General features: G+C 52.1%; 1 protein-coding gene across 2 annotated transcripts; it reads left to right on the top strand.

Moving 5' to 3' along the window:
- The first annotated feature begins 4,611 nt into the window (after positions 1-4,611).
- On the top strand, positions 4,612-15,935 carry ATP6V0C (ATPase H+ transporting V0 subunit c). 2 transcript variants are annotated; one of them, XM_035548685.2, is made up of 3 exons: positions 4,612-4,957; positions 14,060-14,243; positions 15,114-15,935. In XM_035548685.2, the coding sequence occupies exons 1-3, from the start codon at positions 4,882-4,884 to the stop codon at positions 15,316-15,318; spliced, it is 465 nt and encodes a 154-aa protein (XP_035404578.1). In that variant the 5' UTR covers positions 4,612-4,881; the 3' UTR covers positions 15,319-15,935. The 2 variants fall into 2 exon arrangements, with proteins under 2 accessions (XP_035404578.1, XP_035404579.1); XM_035548686.2 differs by lacking the exon at positions 4,612-4,957 and adding an exon at positions 5,513-5,652.
- Positions 15,936-22,421: the final 6,486 nt, after the last annotated feature.

Here is a 22,421-nt window from a genome sequence, read left to right on the forward strand (position 1 = left end):
GAAACGGAAAACCTCTCTGTGGAAGAAACCTCCCCTTGCCTCTGTGCCCCTTCCCCTGCTCCGATCCAGCTGTGTGCGAGGGGCGCAGCAGGAGGGCCGAGTCCCACGGGAAGGCTGGAGGAGGAACCAAACTCAGCTTTGCCTCCGAGCAGTCGAAGTGTGACTGCAGCCTTCCAGGGCTGACCTTAGCGAAGGGGCTCGGATCGAAGGGCAGCCCCTCGTGTTGCTGGGCGGTGCCGGCAGGGACCACCGGGCCCCTCTCCCGCCCGGGGCTGAGAGGATGAGCTCAGCACGGCGCCGGGCTCCTGGCGAAGCCCTTGCAGGCCGATACCAGCACCCTCGCCCACGGTGCTGAGCTGCTCGCCTGGCGGGTGTTTGAGGGGCTTCAGCCTGCCCCATGGCACCACAGGCGCTGCTCCCTGGCTGCCTCCCATCGGGGGCGTTTCCCTCCCTCTCCCAGAAGAGACAAAGGAGTCACAAAGCTGGGTTTGTTCCCATTTCATAAACCCCAATGCACCTGAAGCCCTGCACATCTATTTCAAATGTTAACAATGTTGCTGCACAAAATCAGCTGCTTTTAATGCTCCACATATGCTGCCCTTTAATTTCTGCACTGCACTTAGGGGACAAAAAGGGGAGTACGAGGAGGAAGTGAGGGTTTCCATGCACGTCCCATATTTCCACTGAGTCTCCTCTAACTCTTCCCCTTTTCTGGACAGATATCCCCGTGTGATCTTTTGTCATCCACAAGTGGCTTTGCCCTTTTCATCCACGTTTCCTGAACTTTGCTATCAGCTGTGTCTTCTTGAAATCGCAGTGGTGAATGCAGCGATGCTTTTCCTCCCTGAGCAAAGAGCCCAAATTTGATAACTCCCTACAGCTCTAAGGCAAGCTGTGCCTGCTGGACCCACGCTGAAACATCCTGGGCTGCAGCAGAGGGCTGGGTTTTAGAAACCCTGGCGTCAGCCGGAGCCAGAGCTGTTGCTTTGGTGGCATTAGCGAGGTGAGCACATCCTGCAGATCCCCTTGGCACAGGGTAATTTCTACCAAACATTATTTCCTGGGCGTTTCTCCCTTGAGGGCTCCCACCACTAGTCCTGGCCGCAGCCGGACTCTGCCACGTCTGAGCTTGAGGTGCCCCTGGCTGCTCGTGTCCCGCGTGGCTGAGGATGGGCGCTGGCAGAGGAGACCCCAGCCCAGGCAGAAGAGGGACCACGAGCATTGGAAGCGCTCATCCTCCCGTGCCTTCTGGAGCAGATCCGTGGGCACGGGGGTGCTGCTCTGAGCAGCTGAGATAAGCAGCTGCAGCTCGTCCCTGCGGTTAGCGAACCGTCCTGCCAGCACTCTGACGGTGTTTTGCGCGGGGTGCTGGAAGACAGGAACTGCCTGGGAGCAAGATGTGAAACCCAGAAAGCAGAACTCTTCAAACAACAAAAAAAAAGACACTTGCCCCCTCCAATTCCCAAATCCCCCTCCTCCAAGCTTTGGCACGGTCCCGTGTCTCCTCAGCAGACCCAGCGGCTGCTGTCAGAAAAGCCGTCGGGTCCGGAGCTGCTGGGAGCGAACCCTCGCGGCCTTGGGCGCTAGCGGTGGCTCCTTCAGCAAAGCAAAAACAAAAAAAAAAAGGAAATACTGGGCCGAAAGAGAAATAACAAAACCAAAGGAAAACACTTCTCTGTTTCAGTTTCTCTTTGCTTAACAAAGCGATAACCGAGTGCTGTTTAACTTGGCTCCCTTGCAGCATTTTGTTTGGGCGCTCCAAGCAGGCGAGGACACAGCTGGGAAGGTGGCCGGGGAGCCAGCAGGCGCGCGCATCCTTTGCCCAGCGGCTCGGCGGTCAGGGGGGACTGCAGGGCAGAGCTGGGCAGCAGGAATACCTGTGCCTCCTAGGAGGGGTTTTGGATGGTAAAATGAGCCATCTGCGCTGCATCGGGCAGAACCGGCGATTGCCCAACCGAGCGGCACAAGCAGTGCCGTGCAGCTTCCACCACCAGCTGCGGCAACGCGGGGCCGAGCTGTGTTTTCTCCAGCCTCCTGCAGCGGTTCCTGGGGGCAGTCCTGACCTGACCCCGCTGCCGGCACCTCGCCGGGGAGAGGGAGGCGTTTGGTGGAGCTCAGAGCCTGCAGCGGTGGGGGCACGGCAGCAAAAGGAGCGCGGAGAAAGCAGCGACTCGCCACACCACCCCCAGGGGCTGAAGAGACGGGAGAAACAACGGTGATTTCCCACCTGCGTTCACCCACGGGTCGGCAAAAAAATAAATAAATCATGATACAGAAAAGAGAGAAAACAGTTTTTAGCAGGGCAAGAAAGCAGGATGGAAATCAGTTCATTAAGCCCCAAGTAGAGGGAGGGAATCCCGATGTGCAAACTGCCGCAGCCCTGATAGACCCCCGGTAGAAAGGGGAGTTGTGCCCCCAGGGACGTGGGGCGCAGGGAGGAGCTGAGGACGACCCCGCGGGAGCACCAGCCCCATGACTCCACCATGTGATTTTGGTGAGATTTTGGTGAGACGCCACGGGAGACGCTGAATCAGGGAACGCCGTGGCTGGGTTTGCCCCATTCCCAGTGAGCGTTCGCTGCTGTGGCCAAGGGCGATGGGTCCGCCACCAGCCCTGCTCTTCCCTTGCTGCTGGCACTGGCTCAGCTCCGTGGCCCCTTGGGACCTGTCCCCAGCCCTGGCCAGGCTGGTGTGAGCTGAGCCGGGTGCTCCTGGCAAGCCTGGAGCATTTTTAGGACGTTAGCAGCAGATCAGGTGCAGCCTCAGGAGGGCTGGGCAGCCAGTGCCTCCCCTCCATGTAGCCTGCAGCCACACCACGTCACCGAGGTGCACAGAGTCACGGCTGATTTGGGCTAGGCGTTGCCCTAACGCTGCGGTTCAGCGCCCAATTTTCCATCCATCCCTCCATCGCTCTGGTCTCTTCCTCCCAGCAGAGATCCAGCCTCCAGCAAACCTGCTGCGGTCCGGGAGAACCCTTCCCATCCCTGCGCCGGGGCTGCTCACAGCGTGCCTGCAGCACAGCTCGCCCAACGCTGGGCTAACACAGTCCGAACTCAGAGCACAGGGCTGGGGAGACCCAGCTGAGCAGCAGGACGCTGGTGGCAGTGGAAGTTACGTGGTTTTGAACAGCAGCAGCACAGGAAGGGCTTAACAGCATCCCTTCAGCACCCCCCCAGTGGCGCTGGGCAGAGCCTCCTGCGTCCCGCCACCGTCACACCATGACCTGAGGCTCCCGTGACCCCGCAGGCCAGGCGGGAGGGAAGGGGGCTGACGCTGCCGTTCCCAGAGCCTGGGCACAGCGAGCAGCTCGCGGCTGGACGCGGGGGCCGCCGCATCAGCCCTGCCCCGGACATTTCTCGCCTCTGCCTGGTTGGCTCCAGCAGCCCAGGGACAAGCAGGGGACAGCTGGGCTGAATGAATATGGGGCGCTGTGAAAATTGACATGTTTTGGAAAAGGCATTGATAAGAATGTAAAAAATATCCTTTCGATGAACCGTCTCTTTTTGGCAAAAAAAATAGAAAATAAAAAATCTACAAATTTATTAGACGTTTAGTGCTGGAGAACTGAAACCCAGAGACGTTACCTGAGCCACAAATGGGAAGCGTGGAACGGGAGGGAGGAAAGGAGCGGCAGGAGGGCAATGTCCCATTCCTCTGCTCTGCGAGGGGAGCTCACACACCTTCCTCCTGCCCCTTCCCTGTGGATTTAGGTAAAATCTTTGGTTCTCGGTGTCCTGCCTCCAGGGCGGCAGCTCTGGGCACCCCACTGCCCCCCACAGTGACTGCTGGAGATCCTCGTTAGCGATAACAACCGCTGCCCTGGCTGATGAACTACGGCTCCCGGGGCGCGGTGCTGCAGGAGCAGCAGTGTTGGTGATGGTGGTGGTGGTGATGGTGGTGGTGGTGGTGATGGTGGTGATGGTGGTGATGGTGGTGATGGTGGTGGTGATGGTGATGGTGGTGATGGTGGTGATGGTGGTGATGGCGGTGGCGGTGGTGGCGGTGGTGGCGGTGGAGGAGGAGCACGCGCGGGGCCTGTAGCGCCTGTGCCGCGGTTCAGGACTCTGTCCCCAGGTGCCACCGCACAGCCCCGTCCTCTCCTTTTCGGCAGCCCCTGTGGCACGCGGGCTGTGCGCTAAATCCTGTCGGGGGCCGGCCCCGGGCCCCCTGCCCTGCCCCACCGGCAGGGCGCCACCACCGCCCCCCGCCCGCCTCGTGGGCGCAGCAGTGCCCGGCGCCCGGGGACGCGCCGCGCGCCCACGCAGCCTCGGGGACGCGCGCGCCGCGCGCGCTCCCGCGGCTAAGGGCGGGGTCTCCCGCACGCCCCGCCCCCTATGCTAATGAGCGCTGACTCACGCTGGGGCTGAACCACCGCCGCGGACGGGGGGGGGGGCGGGGTGGGAAGGACGGGGGGCGCCCAGCGGCGGCCGCAAAGCCCCCGGCCCCTGCGAGGGACGCGGCGGCGACACCGCCCCCCGCCCGTTCCCGGGGCTGGGCCCCGCCGCGGGAGCGCGGGGGGGGAGCTGGGGAGGAGCGGCAGCGGGGCGCCCCCGGGCGGTGCCCGCGTGGTAGCGGCCGGGCGGGGGCCGCGTGACGGGCGGGGGGCGGCCCGCCGCCATCTTGTGCTGCGGGGCCGTATTTAGGGCGCCGCGCCCGGCCCCGCCGCGCAGTGCCCACAGCGCCCGGCTCCGCGCCGCCCGCAGGCCCCGCCCTGCCGCCCGCCCTCCCGCCCACCTCCCCTCCGCGCCTCCGCCATTTTGTGGCCGGCCGCTGCCCGCGGAGGACGGCGCCGCAGCGCAGCCTCCTGCCTGCCCTCCTGCCTCCCTCCCGCCCTGCCTCCCGCTCGCAGCCGCGCCTCGCCTCGCCCCGGCCCCGCGCAGCCATGTCGTCCGGCAGCACCCCCGAGTACGCCTCCTTCTTCGCCGTGATGGGCGCCTCGGCCGCCATGGTCTTCAGCGGTGAGCGCCGCGACCGGGGGGCCGGGCGGGCTGCGGGGGGGCTCACCGGGAGCAGAGGGGGGGGCCCCGCGCTCAGGGCCTTTCTCGCACCTCCCCCCCCCTCCCCGGGGTGCGTGCGGGGCCGGGCCGGGCGCTGCGGGGGCGGCAGCGGCCCCCTCCCCCCCCTTCTCCCCCCGCACCGGGAACGCGCCGGGGAGGGGCTCGCGCCGCTTCCCCCCCCCCCCTCCATCCGGGCAACCGGGAGCGGCGGAGGGTCTGCGCGCGTGACGTCACCGCGGAGCCCCCCCCCCCCACGTGACTGCGGCGCCGGCGGGGGCGGCCCCGGGCTGCGGGCCCGGCCCCTCCCCGCGGGGGCCGCGCGCCCCCGGCCTCACGCCGAGCGGGGCGCTGCGGGTGGGGGTGCGGCTGCTGGGCCGTGCCCGGCTGCCGGGCTGGGCTTGGAGCCTCAGCGCGGGGCCGGCTGGGCAGGCGCCGCCGGGGGTGAAGGGAGCCGGCGGGGCGCTGGGCTGCCGCCCGGGACCGGGAGCTCCTCTTCGGCGGCCGTCGGTGCCCGTCGCAAGGCAGCGAGGCTCGGCGCGGAGGAACTGGGTCGTCCCGCCGCGCCGCCCGCCCTGCGGGACCGTGCCTGTGCAGATACCCCGAGATGGCGCTCAGCGCTAGGCGGGCTGTCGTGATTCGCCCCCGTTCCGTGGAGGGTGAGCAGGCCTTCTGTGGGGTGTTCCCGCTGTTCATGACCGAGCGTCTGGTGTCGTTTCACGGGGCGTAACGCGCAGGCCTGTAGTTTGGGGTGTAACCTGGGGAAGGCGTCACGTGGCTCCCCCAGTAATTAGGAATACAATGATAGCGTTACAGCAGCTAGGAATAAAACACTTGTGAATTAGTGTGCCTCTTCTCAGGAGACTTAGCCGTTGTCTCTGTGTGCACACGCATACTGACTTACGTGTCTGTCCACCTGCCACCTAATCAGGCTCCCAGCGGAGGAGCCAAAGCACTGGAATGCAGAGCTGGTTCTAGCTGAAGTGGTGTATTGCTGCTGTTCGTGCACTTGGCTTCTCTCACGCTAAAGAAGCCTCTGAGAGGGCAGCTAGATCTGGAAGGCAAACTTGCAGAAGCTGTTCCTGGGTGAGTAGTGCAGTAGATCAGGCTGTGTGAATAGTGAAGTATACAGGAGATCTTAAAATGTTTGAGGGGAAGGTGTTTAGCTGTGCTGATGTTGGCGGTGTGGACTGGTGGCTGGCTCCACACCAGCGGCGTTCACGGCTTGTCCCTTACCATGGAAGGGCCTGGCTGGGTGTGTTGAGCCTCGTGTAGTTAGTGCCCAGTAGCGGGATGCGGATGTCCAGGGCTGACGGCAGTTAGTGGCCTACTGCCGTGGAGTTCAAACACTGTACTTGTGCCTGACAAGTTAAGACTTCCCTGAAACCTGTCGGGAATGCTACAGAAGCCAGCTTGAGACTGCTTGACCTGCCTGTCAGCCAGCGACAGCAGCAGAGAAATAGTCCGAGTTAGTTGCAGGAAAAAAGTGAAATGGCAGTTGACAGGTGAGTGCCTTCAGTAGTGGCAGTGATTAAGATCTTCAATGACTGCTTCCTCAGTATTTAATTCCTCTCCCAAAATCCTACTGGGAGCGAAGGAGCAGTGTATGGCCTGCCAGGTGCTTTGTGATGTGCACGTTTGCCTCAGTGGAGACCACGGTGAGGGCCGCAGAGATGAGTCAACGTTCTAATAAAAATTCAAGGCCTTGCTTGGCACATCTGAACTAGAAGTGAAATTACCCAGATGCTGCAGGTTTGGTTAACGTTGTATTGGGAGATTGCAAGTTAAAGTAGGCTTGTGCTGGGTAACTCAATGTGAGTGCTGAAGCTGTGTTGGTGAGGGTTTGGTCACTACCATGCTGCTGCTGGTTCGTGACTGGTCTGCAGCTGCAGAGTCTGGGTCAGATGATCCTCAGAGCAGCAAGTCGGAGCCATTTGGTCTCTTGTTAGGGCCTAAGCACATCTGATGAGGTCATTACTGGAAGAAATCTGAATGGAATGTAGATACTGCTGATGCAGAGCAATTTCTTAGTTGTGAACATAACTGAATTGCTTGTTTAGTGAAGTAACTTGTTGAAGGAAGTTTGGCATGGGTGTCAACACAGGGTAAACTAAAACTTGCAGTGTCATGCAGCTTTCCTAGTTGGGATTTGGTTCCATAGCATGTTCTGATGCTAATTGAACTGCTTTAAAAAGCAAACTTAAGAGCAAGGAAATAAGGCTGGTTGGACAAACAGTGTGGAAATAGCTGAAACTGTTGTAGATGGGTGTTAATTGGTTCAGCGATCATGTCTGACTCATGGAGCTAAAGATCAGATCCTCGTGGAGTTTGGATTTCAGAGACCTGTTTCTAGTAAACATGTTGAGTTTCGTACTGTCCAGGCTAGTTTGATGTGAAAACAGGCAACTTCAGGCAGGACTGTTTGATGTTTGAACATTAACAGCTGATGTTAAATAGATAGCAGAACTTGTTCTGGTCAGCTAGTACTGATAGCACCTCAGAAGACTAGAAGAGGCTGCTGTGACCTTGGCTGTCTTCAAGCCTGCTTACTCATTGGCTGGTTACAACCTGTTCTGATAGCTAAGGCTCCTTTATTTCCGATGTGTAGAACATGTAGCTGGCTCAGTGTCAGATGCTGTTGAGTGATCAAATTATAGAGGCGTTTCCATGTGACTTCTGCTTGCCAGAAATGAAGAAGCACGATATTGGGGAAAAGCTGCCTGATCCTGTGCGTGCTAATTCTCCCAGGAGAGCGTGGTGGCCCGGGCTTACTGCCCTGTGGCCTCCAGAATGGGAAATGGGGTCTTGCTTGGGGTGGGCATTCAGTGCCTTTGCTGGATCAAGCGTCTGGAAGACTGCTAATGAAGAGGACTCTAGCCAGCAGTGTTAAGGTTAGTCCTGTGTCCCACTTCACGTTGCTATTGCGTATTTAACAAAATACTCTTTAGTTTAAACTAGGGGCCCCAGTGCTGTAGCTGTTGGTAAGGTAATGAAGTGGCCTTCCCACCCCCTGAAATGGCTGGCTTAGAGCACCAGCTTGCTGCAGCTGACGGCCCTGCGCAGTCTGGCTCTGGAAGGCAGCGTGACTCCAAACAGTTTGTACCTTCGAGGGCAAATTCTACTTGTGCTTCCTGAAATGCTGTCTCTTGGTGGGTGGGGAGCTGCAGTAAGGATATGTAGACCTCATCTGAAGAGGAGCTTGCAGGCTCCTTAGGTGTAACTTGCAGGAAAAAAACGAAATGGCAGAACAGAGGCAGTCTCTGTTCCAAATCAGAAAAACTCTGAAGGCAAAGCGGTAGGGGCAGGAAAACTCGGTGGGTCAGGGAAGCTACAAGTAAGGATGTAATTTCCCCTCAGTAAATTCTAGGCTCTGGAACCTGAAAATCAGATCTGGCATCAGTACAAACAGAACCAGTCCTTAACCATTGGTCTGCAAGACTTGGCTGAAGCAGGTGTTCTGCTGCTCGTGCTGTGCTTTCCAGGCGTAAATGATGGGATTCCTGTCTCATCCCAAAGGCACTGCAGACTTTGAGGCCTGCAGGGTATTTACCCTCTGGTGGGAACATGCAGAGCAGTAGCAGTTGAGATGACTGCCAGGTGCCTCAGGATCTGTTGGTCAACTTCCTTTTCCTTCCTAAAATGAGCCTCTGGAGTCTGACTGGTTGCGAGCTGAAAAACTCTACAGCCTGATCAAGCCATTAAGTGATGAAAGAAAAAAATGTAGCTGCACAGAAATGTGCTTCTATCTGCTTGCTGCCTTCACAGAGCAGTAAAGCATAACCTGCTGAACTTGCTCCCTTTGAATGGTGAGCACAAGGCCAAGCTGGTCTGGCCGCACGCGTGTCTGAACGTTGCCGAACGTCCTTCCGAAATGAGGCTTCGGAGCCATGGATGCCTCCTGGTGAGCGAGTGGTGTGAGCTGTGAGGACAGCTGGGTGAAAAGTGTTCCTCCGGACTGGTGCGTGGGGCATCTCTGCAGTCAGCACCTGGAGTGGAGTGGTCCACCCAGTCTGAAATGGGTCACCTTTAGGTTGCAGGAGAGCTTATATGGTAAAGGAATATAAATAACGAGTGACCAGGTCTCCTGCTGCTGGCCCCAGTATGCCTTGCTGCTTGCTGAAGAGTAAGTCTGTGCTCCTGGTGGAGGGTTCGGTCTTGCCATACTAATTAAAAATGCTCCTGGCTTCTGTGTGGTGTAGCAGACTGCACACAGGACCAGTTCCAGAAGTCCCAGCTACTCGGGCAGCTGCCTGGTAACCTCTTTTTATTTTGGGCTGCCACTTCTGCAGCATAACCATGAGGAGTTGTGACTTGAAAACACTTCAGTTCTCAGATTTACTGAGGAAGAGTAAATTGCCTGTTAGCCTTGCGGGTTGATTCTGACGATTTTGACAATGCTGAAAGCTGGTAGCACTGAGCTTCCTGGAGCTTGTGAGGAGCTCTGAGCACTTGGTGTTGGCTGACAGAAGCTCAGTGTGAGCCTGCAATGTGTGCTCCCAGTATCCTGGGCTGCACCGACGGCAGCGTGGGCAGTGGGGTGAGGGAGGGGATTGTCCTCTGCGCTGCTCTTGTGAGACCCCACCTGGAGCCTGCGTTCAGCTCTGGGGCCCTCAGCACAAGAAGGACATGGACCTACTAGAGCAAGTTTGGAGGAGGGCCATGAGGGCGATCAGAGGGCTGGAGCACCTCTCCTGTGAAGCCCGGCTGGGATAGCTGGGGGCGTTCAGCCTGGAGAAGAGAAGGCTCCAGGGAGACCTCACAGTGACCTTCCAGCCCCTGTAGGGGGTTATAGGAAGGCTGGGGAGGGACTCTTTGTCAGGGGTGTAGTGATAGGACAAGGGGGAATGGTTTTAAATTAAAAGAGGGTAGACTTAGATTAGATATCCAGAAGAAATTCCGTACTCAAAGGGCGGTGAGGCACAGGAACAGTTTGCCCAGAGAAGCTGTGGGTGCCCCATCCTGGCAGTGTTCAGGGCCAGGTTGGACGGGGTTTTGTGCAACCTGGTCTAATGGGAGGTGTCCCTGCACGTGGCAGGGGGGTTGGAACTAGATGATCTTTGAGGTCTCCTCCAACCCAAACCATTCTCTGATTCTGTTAATCCGCATGCCCTTGCATGCAGTCAGGGAAGGACAAGAAAGTACAGCATCCCTGATGCTATAGCAGGTCACTTAGGAACTGCAGCCTGTGTTTGGGTAGGGCGCTCATCTGTTACACCCAGTTACCCCTGGGGATGGGCTACAGCCGGTCGTCAGCCAGCGTGGTCTGAATGTGTGCGGACTTCAGATACCGTTCGTGTTAACTGTCCTTTCTAGGAAGATGCAGTTGTGCAACCGAACAGCTTTTTTTCAAGGCGTCCATGGAGTACGTGTTACTGTAATCTGATGCAGAGCTGTGTTCATGGTAAACTTGGTGTGGAGGGGCCTCGGCATATCAGTGGGGGAAAAACTGAAACATGTTCTTTGAAAATGACCAAGTTCCTGGAATGGCCCGGCAAGGGCTGTACGCGACCTGGGTGCAGCCTCCTGCAGAGTTCTCCAGCTGGTTAACAACTTGCTCGAGAATGAGCAGGTCTTCAGGTGAACTTATGCCTCTTGTGTGGTTCAAGGCAAGGCTGCCTACTGCATGTGACGGGGCCTCTGATGTTAGATTAATTACGAAGGGCTCCAGATGCAAGTCTTTAACCGGGATGATCTCTCAGATTTCCAAGTACAATGCCATTGTCTGTTACCATCACAAGTTTGACTTGTGTCACTAGCTCACTTCCAAATGCAAGGAAATCCAGCTTATTAACGTGCTGGAAGTCTTTCCTCTGCCACTGCTGTATGCCAACATACCTTGCCATGGCGGGAGGAGTCGCTGGCTCTGAATGGACCAGATGCTGCTGTGCTGTGCGTGGCTGGTTCTGACCGTGTACGTTCTTGGGCTAAGCACAAGTGGATTCATTGCAGCTGCTGAAACTGCAGGAAGCTCTGTCTCTGCAAATGGTTCTTTGACTTGAAGGCTTCTTAGAGTCACTGTTAGGTGCACATCTGTCCACAGAAATTGTCCATGTGTGCCCGCAGAGCTTTGCAGAAACAATGTAAGGCTTTTGGTAATAGCCTCTTCCTGCGTTGAGGGAGCGTTGCCTGAGGTGACTGGCAGCTAACTGAGCTGCAAGATTACCGTGCTCAGTGCACGACCGTACTGAACACCGTAACTATAGCTACAAAAGATCGGTCGTGTTACTTCCACAGGTCTCTTCAGACCTAGTTCGCTGAGACTTCAGAAAACGGCCTTCAAACTCAGGCACGTTCTAAATGTGGTACGTGAAGTGCATCTGCTTCCAATGTTAGCAGCTGTCAAGATGTGTGGAGCTGACCGAGGTGCCGCGTGGCCCCTAGTGCGTGGCTGTGCCACTGGGTGGCTGTGCGGCAGAAGGAGGTGGGTCCTTGCTCCTGGGAGCGCAGTGCTGCGGTAACGGTGGAGCTGTGCGAGGAGCACTGCTCTCGGGCTAGTGAAGAGTGAGCGGCAAGACCAGCTGCCTTGTAACATAGGGGAGATGCAGCGCGCTCTGGCGTAAGCCTGCTGGTCAAGATGTCGATGAACAAGCAGCTGTGCCAAGCTCTGAGGCTGGGGGGGTGGCATTTGGCTGTCTCCTCACTGGGAGTGTAATAGCTCTTTAGCACCACCTTCGAATTCGAGCTGTGTGACAGCTAGCTGCTATATGTGCACTTTATACATTAATGCATTTAAGCGAAGTTAAAGGTGTAAGTTGCCTGTTTTCTAGAATTGGGAATTGATAACTGGGAACTAACAAGCTTGCTTTGATCATCACCCCACCCTGAAAGCTTAAGCAGGCTGGCTTTCTGTAAGTGGGATTACAAAACCAGCTTCTGTAATCCATTGCCACATTAATTGCAACGCCTCTAAGTGACTTCAGGCTTGGAGGAAGTAATGACTGATTTAGTTTTGAGTAGTGAACTTTGCTTCTCTTGCAAGCCTTTTCTCTTTCTGGAGAGAGCTATAAAAGGTTAGGCAGAGAAATGGCATCTGCCAAATGCTTTGGTCTGGATGTAGACAGTCTGAAGTTTGATTCCACTTGTATCAAGTCCCTAGGAAATACTTCCTCCAGAAGAAAAGCTTCCTAATTCAAGGTAGAGTAACTTTGTAGATGTCGTAAGCACTAGACGCCTAAACAGTAGAATCGCTGATATTGCTATTTGACTTTATACACTCTTTTTTGGGGCTTAGCTTGCATTTCCAGGTGAAACTTGTCTCCTGGTTTTGGCTTATGCTTCCAAGAAAGCTGCAGAACTGATGGAGTGGTCTAGTTCTGAACAGCTTCTTACATCTGCCTGTTTTATAGCTAAGACTTTAAAAGGAAGAGGATCCAGGCTATAGGAGGCTAAAGAGCTTTGCTAATGCGGAACTAATTTGTAGTTGATGAGGCTTTCTGTTCAAGTCTTTGTAACTAAAATAACTTCTGGTAGTGAGTCTTGTGTTATTGCAGCAGTAGAACCCTTATTAATCTTCTGAAGTTTTGCAATGCAAAGCAAGGAGGATTACTGCTTAGTTCTTGGCTGCATGAAGTTGCCTTTAGACACTGAGAAGTGGGGAAGTACTTAGCCTAAACCCTTTGAATACCTCAGCAACTCTTCTGGGCCACGTGTAACATTCTGCACTTGAAAACTGGTGTAAGAGGCAGCTACAGGTCTTTGTGGAACAGTCTCTGGTAGAGAGAGCTTAATTCTTAAAAGTGATGGACCAGAATTGCATATAAGAAGTCCTGAACAGTCCAGGTGCTTGAAGTCCCTATATATTTAGTGCTCTCCAGTGATCTAGTTGAGCAGGCAAAAGAAGCTTCACTGTAGTTAAACGGGACTGTTACCTTTGAATGTCAACCTGATGGTATCTGAAAACTTCCCCTTCTAAACAGCTGGTCGGGCTGTTTGGAGTGTAGTTGTGGATGGCTGCATGTTATCTCCTGAGTGGCAGTGGGTGCAGTCCACAGTTAGCTTCTGAAATGCTGCAGGGCGTGGCTGAAAGAAAATGGGTCTTTCTGAGTAGTTCAGGATCATAGAACGAGGTAGTCATTGAAGCTCTTGTGAGCCTAGTATAAAACTTTCAGGACAGAAGCTATTTTTTGGGGTAGTACTTTGGGACTCTTGGTTCTAGCAGCTCTTACTTAAGGTGACAAGCCTGTGTTTTGCCTTGAAAAACAAGCTTTGGATTTGTGTTACTAGCTGCATATTCAAATATCTGTCAAGGTGATCAGTGGGCCTCGGGGCTAAGGTTGTTGTGACCATCTCTAAGCTATCAGCTATGCCATTCTTTTCTGTGGTTCCAGTGGCTGGAATCCTGAATCCTTCACAGGCGAGGTATGCATGGCAGGAATCCCTTCTCCAAGGGCTGAAGTGCAGCAATAATACGAACATTCATTGCAAATTCAAAACGTTTCTGATGGAGCTGAAACTGCATGTTTAACTCCAGGTCAAAGCACAGACCAGATGTGGTAGAAAAGGCCCCACGAAGGGATAGCACAAGGCAACTTGTTAAACATTGGGTGCATTTAAGAAATCAGCCCAAGTATCTCAAAGTTCAGCAACTGGAAAACCTACTTTCTGTCAGGTGACAGCCCCCTGCAGTAGCAAGACATCCATTTTTTCTCTAGTTCAGCTTTGCACTGTGTTTTTTCTCTAGTTCAGCTGAGCCTCTGCAGTCTGGGTTCTGGGAGGGCACAAATGCTGAAGTAACATGTTCATATTCAGACCTTGGGGTTTGGCTGCTAAATGGGGAATGTGTCTGCAGAGGCGTGTAGGTAGCTTCACAGCAGCGTGGCTTAGAGGATGTCCTGTGGCCAGTAGTAATTGAACGGCACCATTTTATTTATCTAGTTCCAGTCTGGGACTGGGTAAGTCACTTCCCCATACTTCAAGGAAGTGTTCCTGTCTGACAAACCAAGCAGTCAAGTGACTATTTGACTTGCACAATTCTTCCTATTGCTGACTTCAGCTGTTCTAATACTGCAGTCTAACAAAGGCCGTGTTATTTGGGGATCTGCCTAATGTTTTCTTTTTGCCTTCCAGCCTTGGGAGCTGCTTATGGAACTGCAAAGAGCGGCACGGGTATTGCAGCCATGTCTGTCATGAGGCCTGAGCTCATCATGAAGTCAATTATTCCTGTCGTCATGGCAGGTATTATAGCTATCTATGGCCTCGTAGTGGCGGTCCTCATTGCCAATGCCCTTTCACCTTCCATCACACTATTCAAGTAAGTTATATGCCTGTCAGTGTCGTTTAAGTTTGTTCTAGCAATATTTTGATGCTGCTGAATGGGTAGATTTTGCTTAAGACCCTTGGGAAGACTGTTAGCACAGTTGGCTGTAAATGCTAAATGCTCCTAACCTGAGCTCTAGAGTACAGACTGGATTTCAGCTCCTACCCAATGCCTTAGCCTCACCAGCAGTGGTGTATTAGCTAACATCGTCACATCAGACAATATCACTACAAGTAATGTCATGGTTTATGGCTTGAATGAAACTACAGACAGTCTGGGGATAGGAGGATGAGTTTGTTTCATGGTATCAGATTCTAGAGCTGGAGTGTGCACCTCTTTCCAAGAGTTAATGAGGGTCTGAATAGCTCTCCTGTTGCCTGGGAAGTGCAGATGAATAATTAATAATGCTCACTTCTTTACATGTTGGTAAAGCAATCCTCAAGCTGTACATTGTACCTTCATACCAGCTATAGTCTGAAACTTAATCTCAACTTTTGAGAATAGCTGGAACTGGCATGACTGTCAGAGCAAAACAATGCTTCTGTGAGGCCTAACAGAATAGGTGCCGATGCCACTGTACAAGGTATAGCAGGTGAGCGTTGTGGTTGGCTGAGCAGTGAGCGTTGATCCAAGGTAGAACAGGTAGAAAAGGTCCTTTGCAGGTACCCCTGCCTGGAAAATCAGGCCGTTCTTGTCTGACATACACGTGGGGTTAACGTGTGTAACTCTTGCAGTGCAAGGGGCCTCAGAATGACCTGGATATGGTATGGCAGTATAGTAGGGGTGGGGAGCGAGTTTAGCCTGAAGCCAAAGGGTTGGGTGTCCTGTTGCTCGCCACTGAATCTTTTCTTCTCTGTCCTGCAGGAGCTTCCTTCAGCTGGGTGCTGGCTTGAGTGTGGGCCTCAGTGGTCTGGCTGCTGGCTTTGCCATTGGCATCGTGGGTGATGCAGGTGTACGGGGAACAGCACAGCAGCCCAGGTTATTTGTGGGCATGATCCTGATTTTGATCTTCGCTGAAGTCTTGGGTCTCTATGGCCTCATTGTTGCCCTTATCCTCTCCACAAAGTAAATGTTGCAGTATGATGTAAAGAGATGTAACAAATCAACATTTAAAGCTCCAGAATGAAAATGGTTTCTCCAATGTGTACAGTTGTCCCAATTTGGTAGTTGATCTCTTGTAAATGCGCAATGTACGTTAGTGACTTGTCTGTCCTGTGTGTATTTCAATATTAAATTGGATGGGCTGCTCCAAGCCTATTGCATGGCTTGGGGTGGCCTGTGTGCAATTTTCCACCCATTGCTGTTAGTACTTTATGTATAAATATGAACTAGAAATGTAATTTTTCTCTTCACTGGATGTTTATTTATAAAAGACTTGACATGTTCATACATCTATGGAGCAAGGATTTTCAATTTCCCATGCTATATATATTAATCTTATATATAGGTAGATTACACTGTGGGGTCAATTGTAAGTGCAGAGAATTCCTTGGATGTAACTTTGATTCTAAAGATTGCTGTAGTGTCCTGGTATTGGAGTATGAGAATTTCGTGTTTTATTACAGCAATTGTCCGAAACACACCCGTGTTTCAGTAGTAACTGCGTATGCTCTGGCATCAGAGTTGTGCACCCAGTGTTGGGTTACAAACTTATACCATGTTTCCAAATAAAACTTCCTCACTACATTGCTGGAATGACTCCTCTGCCTCTGATTTAATGTTTTAGCTGCTCCTTTAGGAAGAGGAGGGATTCCCTGAAGGGGAGGCAGGTTCTTTGAAGTGACTGAGCACTGCACAAGAGTCATGTCATCAACTGCTAAAGCGTTCCCTTTTTCTTCTTGGTCAAAGAGCAATGACTGCTTCCAGCTGCTGCACAGGGGAGCACTTGAGAGCAGGAATGCAAGGCTGTTGCAGTGCTGTCGGTGCTTGGCCCCTGCCTGACTGGTATATTTTGCTATGTGTTGTACAGCAATGCTGCGTAGCTGACTGCAGCATGACCTGACCAGGCCCAGTCATGGTGCAAGGGTGCTGGCTTCAGCATGTGACAAGGAACGGGAGCTGCCAAGGAGCTTCTGGGCAGCTTGTCCTTCTGATTGCACTGCAGAAACTTGGCTGGATGGAAAGCTGCACTGTTAGTAGCAATTGCTGCTGGAGTACCTGAACAATAGTCTCATCAGCAAAATGGGTTCATTCAAGAACTCATATTTTTAACTTACCAATCAGGAGCATTCAAGCTGAGAAGTTCTGCTGTTGCAGCTAGCAAATACTGAAGCCATCTCCTCTTGTCTTGAGGATGTTTGAATGTCACAGAGCAACACCGGAGCTCATACAGGAGATGTGTTGGACCCGTAACAATTGTTCCAAGCTGCGTTTGGGAAGTATGTCACTTTAATTTTACTTGCATAGTTTGGAGAACAGTGGAGGCTTTTCTTGGTTCAAGCCAAAACGTTGTTAGACTTTGATTATCAAGGTATTTCTAAGTATCTATGATCTGCCTATCTGCCTGGGCAGCACTGCACCTCCTGTGTACCTGTGTAGGAAACAGGTCTGAAGTAATGAAGAGCTGTGTCCGGGTGTCAGAGCTCTGGGAGTGAACTTGGGTAATACAGCTTCTAACCTGGCGGTAAGTCCCCACCTTCAGAGTAGCTTGTCTCCAAACTAGAGACCACTTGGTGGTAATGTTGGTGGTCACTAATTACTAATTAAGTAACTGGTTTGTTTGCTAAAAGATTGGTCTGGATGCATGTAAGGTGTTGTCAGGTGCTGGGCTTGGGGCTGGGGTGTGTTCCTGCTTTTACGTTCAAAGTGGCTTTACTTTGTGATGCTCCCAGCAGTGGTACCAGTAGTGCTTTGGGGTGGGGGGCAGGGTGCAGGGATTGGTTGGTTTGTGGAAAATCCTGGGTGTCTGGAGCGTTGGATGGGAAGGGGAGAATTTCCTTAAAGTTTCCTGATCTGAATCATGTTGCTCACTTTTTTCCTGAGCAAAAATAGTAGACTATAAACCCTTACCTAGGCATTCTAAACATTTGTGGAAACTATAGCATAATTAATTCTCTTTGCAGTGTCTTTCTGCTACTTCTGCAAAAAGTTCTGGCTGAGCTTGCAGCTGGGTGGGCTGAATGATGGATTCAGGCTTTCTGGAAGGCATGCCGCGTATGCTTCTGTCTTGCAGCTCTGGTCAGAGGAGTTGCATTGTGGTTGTGTAGCAGGAGGGGAGATGTGCCTGGCTGGGGTGCAGTTGTTCGAGATCTTTTATCTTTAGGCAGGACTAGCTGCCAGCCTTGTTTTTAGTCAGATGAGGAGAATATGAGCAAATGTGTTTGAGAACAACTAAACGGGTAGTTCTCACCTCTGTGAGGGGGGGGGGAAAGGTAATTTAAAGGCACCATTCTATAGGAACTCCTTAAGATCCCAATGTCGTGTAACCAGATGTAGGTAAAACACTGACAGCATTTTGATTTGTGCCTTGGGATGTCACGCCTTCCTCATTATTATTGTAAACCCATGCGAGTCAGGAGAACGGCATAAAACAAAATCCAGGGTTAGCATGCGTAGGTGAAGGATTGCTTTGCACTGAGTACCTGCAAATACACTGAGCAAAATTAACAGTGAGTCTGTTGCCTTGGCTGAGTGTTTCTTTTACAGTCATGCTCTAGATCCTCGTTGGTGACTCCCAAGTGAAAACTTGCATTTCAAGTCCTTTGCTGGTGCTATTGTGTCAGCAAATTTCTCAAGTGATTCAAGAAAAATTTTCTCAAAATTTTCTTTACTCCAGAAAATTGCGGACCTCTCAGTTCCTTTCCTTCATTAACTCACATCTAGATCAGTGCATTTCCGTGTACTAGGGATCGGCTTTGGTTTGGAAGAACAGAACAGGCAGCCTCAGACAATGAAATGACAGTTTGTAGAGTGCCTGATTCAGAAGAGGTGGTGTCTACCAGCACACGAATAGTTCCCGGTAATGTGGCAGATTGCATGCGCTGCAGAGTGAGTCAGCCCTGCGGTGAGAGAAGGGAGTGGGATGGCTCTGCAGCAGCAGAGGGTAAGCGTCCATTAGCAGTCAGTTCAGGCTAGGTAAGGGTGAGGAACGCCTGCTGTCAGATGCTGCCAGCATAGTTAATGCCTTCATAGAGCTTGCCAACTTTTTTCTTTTAACTTTCATACTGGCTTTTTATTACTATTATTATTTAATGCTCTATTTTAGAAGCAGAACCTACAAGGTTGGTCAGTGACTGCTTTTTAAGGCTCCTTTAGTAACCTTTCAAATGCATCTGAAAATTAATTGCAATAAAATAACTCCTGTTTGGAGAAACTCCTGTTCTTCTCCCATAGGTACCAAGGGAACCCTGGGGTTGATGCATTACAGGAAATTGGGAATGAGCAACGCACTCCATAATGGTGTAAACCAAGCCAAGCAGAAGGATGCGAACAAGGAGAATGCTGGACTTGCAGTTCAAGATCTGTGTCCCATTTACAATTTGTGTGATGTTGAACAGTCTGCCTGCTGGACTTCTGCAGTGAAGTGGAGGTGGTAATTTTTTATGTCAGTTACCTGAGTTTGTGCAGCATCCAGCGTTGCTCTGAGGAGAGAGGGTAATGGGATAGCCTCAAGCTGCAGAGGGATGCAAACAGCATCCCTGGTCCATGTGCATTAAGACAATTTCTCAGAGCTCTTTGTGAATACACACACACAAAAAAAAGAGAGAAGCCAAGGCTGCATCTCCACAATTGCTTCTTTCAGCAGCAGAGCTAGCGTAAGCCCTTCCTCCTCTGGCACCTGTACCTTCTTTCATAGCTGTAGTGCGTGCTCCCCTGCTTCTCCTGAATGTGCTGGTACAGCTTTTCATGTGACCAGGCAGTGAATCTGATTTGGGAATTGAGCCAGGCTAAAAATAACTCAACCTGGAAAAAAATGTTTTGCTGAGGAAAAAGCAAGTGAAGCTACAGTTTGATTCTCTCAGCCTATTACTGGGGCAGTGGAGAGAAAGAGCATGCGATTATGAGAGGTGGAGCATGCGATTTTGGTGATGCAAGACAGGGATAATTTAATACCGAGGAGTAAAGGGAGAGCATCCAAAAGGATAATCCTTAAGCAGGACAGGTGGGTGACATAAAGTTGGGCCGGGAGATGCACCTACAGCATTGGTGAGGTAAATTTCCACACCTGTCATCTCAGTACAGGCTGTTCTGTTCTTCAGCAGCACGAGAGGTCCAAGCTATTTTTTAGTATTCTAATTCAGTGGTTCACTTCTGGCTTGCATCCTAGAAATTGTCGCCAAAGGGTTGGTGAAAGTGTGTCAGCAGGGTGGACCGTGTGGCAGGATCTTTTATTGTGGACATTGCTGTGTCTAACAGTATTTTCATTTACCTATATGTCTCTTCCACTGCTGAGAAAAGTTACTGTCACAAGTCTCTTAGCATGTACATTCATATGAAAATGCTGTTTGGCTATAGGCAGTTTGTGTGCTGTATGTGCCCTCTGACATGCGGTTTAGCTGCTTGGAAGGGTACTTCCCCCCTAGAGAGTTATTTTCGTGAATAAGCAGGCCTGAGGTTCAGTTTTATGTTCTAATCTTCTGAGCTTGGAGTCTCTTTACCTATACTAAAGCCACAAATCCCTCACACTGACATACTGCTGGTTGTCCCTGGCAATGGATAATTTTAACCATGATGAGTAAAACCTGCCTGAAGCCATTCCTAGTCTCAAATTCTCCAAATTATGTTGTGTGTAGTTTTCTTCGGCTAAACTAACATCATTCCTGGTTCTCCATTTCCATGGCCTTTACTGGCATCCTACTGACAGTAAAAGGTAGCTTCATCATGTGGACAAGCACTGACATATGGAATAACTACAGCATGGAACCTCATCCAAATTAAATCCTGGCTAGATGGGAATGTTATGTTCAGGCACAATTACGTTCCCTGTTATGTATCTTCTCAGTGTGATTCATAAGAGGAGCTCACATCAGCACCTTGCCTAGACACAGTCTAGATAAGACACTTGTCTCTGCAATACCGTGGGACACCGAACTAGACAAACACTAGAGTGAGCACTACTTGGATGCTGCTGCAGCAAACAGTTGCCCACGTGGAGCAAAGAGGATGGAAGGAGAAGTGTCTGCAAGCAGACATCTAGAAGTACTTAGTCTGTTGGGGACACTACCTTAATCAGAATAAAGCATAGTACTTGTCTTTAACATTCTGAAGATCAAATATGATTCCCTTTCTACCCACGGAGACTGCAGACATCAAAAGGACCACTGGTGGCATGGTCTGCTGGAGAGAAAAGATGGGGGCTGGTGGTTAGAGCACAGAATAAACATTGTCTTCTCCCCCAGCTGCTGCTGACTCGTTGAATGGACTGAGGGGCTTGCCTACAGCAATGTTGTCAGCTTAGAAGTAACTTTTAAAAGAAATAATGACTTACATGTGATTGTTATTTTTTTTCCTGAAGCTGAGACTGGAACAGTGAAGTGAGGGGCTCCAGAAACCTTACTTTGCCTGAGCCAATAAAGAGTTTGAATTTCATTTTGTTAGTGTAATTATTTTGTTGTAGTGTGCCTAGCCGGACTTCCAAGCAGGTAAGCGCTTTGCAGCAGATTTTCTGCCAGCTCTCAGGGGCAAGGATCAGCTGATCTTTCAGTGACTGGTACATCTAGCAGGCCTGGGTGTGCCTGGGGTTGCCACTCAAGAAGTGAATAACCATGAGTGGGATGCAGCACGGCCTGCAGCATTGCTTCGTTGCACAGTGAGTGCAGCCCATTGGCCCCACGCAGTACAGCGTGCCTGCTACAGGCAGTGCCACGTGTGTGCGATGTGCTGCGACAAAGCAGAGCACTTCCTCCAGGCACACTCATTCCCCGGGGAGAAATGAGTCTACTTTAGCTATTATATCCAAAGTTACTTATTGACAATTCACAGACTTAAAAGCCATTAGGAACCACTAATTCCTCTCATCTGACCTCCCAGGCCAGTGAACTTTGCTAGACAAAAAAGTACTTTTTTGTACAACAACAAGTACAACATTTCCTCAAAGGCATCAGTGTATGCCAGCCACTAGCTCAGCGATGCTGTGGAGTACAGACAGCACCGAGACCTGCCAGCATGTGACAGGACTGTCCCGGCAATGATGACAACAGCAGTGCAAGAGCCACATCATGGCTCACTGTGGGCTGCAAGATCCTCGACTGGACGATGCCAAGTACTGGTAGCTCCATGAGTTTGTGAAGGTAAAGGTAGCTTGGGCTTACTCTAATCTGTCCTTGAGCTGAGCACTGGTTCTTTAGGGATGTTTCTCTAGACCATCTTCTGCATTGAGATCTAAATGTATTGGTATAAACTCAATGGAAAAGATACTACCCCAGACATTTCTAATCTGAATATAATCTGTGTGTAGAATGTTAAGAACAAGGTAATGAGGAGATGGCTGCGATGAGTAAAAACTGGTATCTGCATGATGAGTGAAGGGAGGTGTGTGCGTACCGCAGCTCCTCCTGGTTCCTCGCTCCAGCTTATTTGAGCTTGTTGCAGTTGGAATTTCCCTGGATAAGACGGATGTCCTCAGGAAACGTGTCCCTTCCCACTGGGGTTCGGTAGACCTTTCCAAGAGCGTTTCATCGGTGCTGTTACACACCGGGGTGAAACGCCATCACGTGGCGCTGCCAGCCCCTTCAGAGGATATGGAACGTCGCTCATTCATTTTCATTTACTGATTAGTGTGATTAAAACAGACCCAGAGAGCAAATCCATGGAGACATCCAGCTGCAAGCGCGAGAGCTGTGAAGAACAGCCTGGTGGGGGGGATGTTGTCTGAGGGGGCTGCAGCGGGTTGCGGGGTGGCAGGACGGCAGCGGGGTCTCCCTCAGCACGGTGCCTGCACCCTGTGTGTGGGGAGGGGGCTTCGCTGCCCCCCCGGGACACGTCCCCCGCAGCGCCGAGCACTGACGAGCACAGGCTGCAGGCGGAGATGGACGTACCCCAGCACCGGGCAGGGGGCCCCGGGGCCGCGGTGTGTGCCCAGAGCACCTCGGGCTGCGGAGAAACGGCTGCGGCCTGGCTTCAGCGCCCCTCTGCCTTTGCCCAGTCTCTCACCGAGCTCAGTGCTGGGGCTATTTTTTCACTGTTTTGGGGCTCTTTTCCCACTCAGCTGCCTGAAGTGGATTTATTTCGGTT

The sequence above is a fragment of the Cygnus atratus genome, chromosome 15, assembly GCF_013377495.2.
Source record: "Cygnus atratus isolate AKBS03 ecotype Queensland, Australia chromosome 15, CAtr_DNAZoo_HiC_assembly, whole genome shotgun sequence".
Taxonomy (NCBI): Eukaryota; Metazoa; Chordata; class Aves; order Anseriformes; family Anatidae; genus Cygnus; species Cygnus atratus.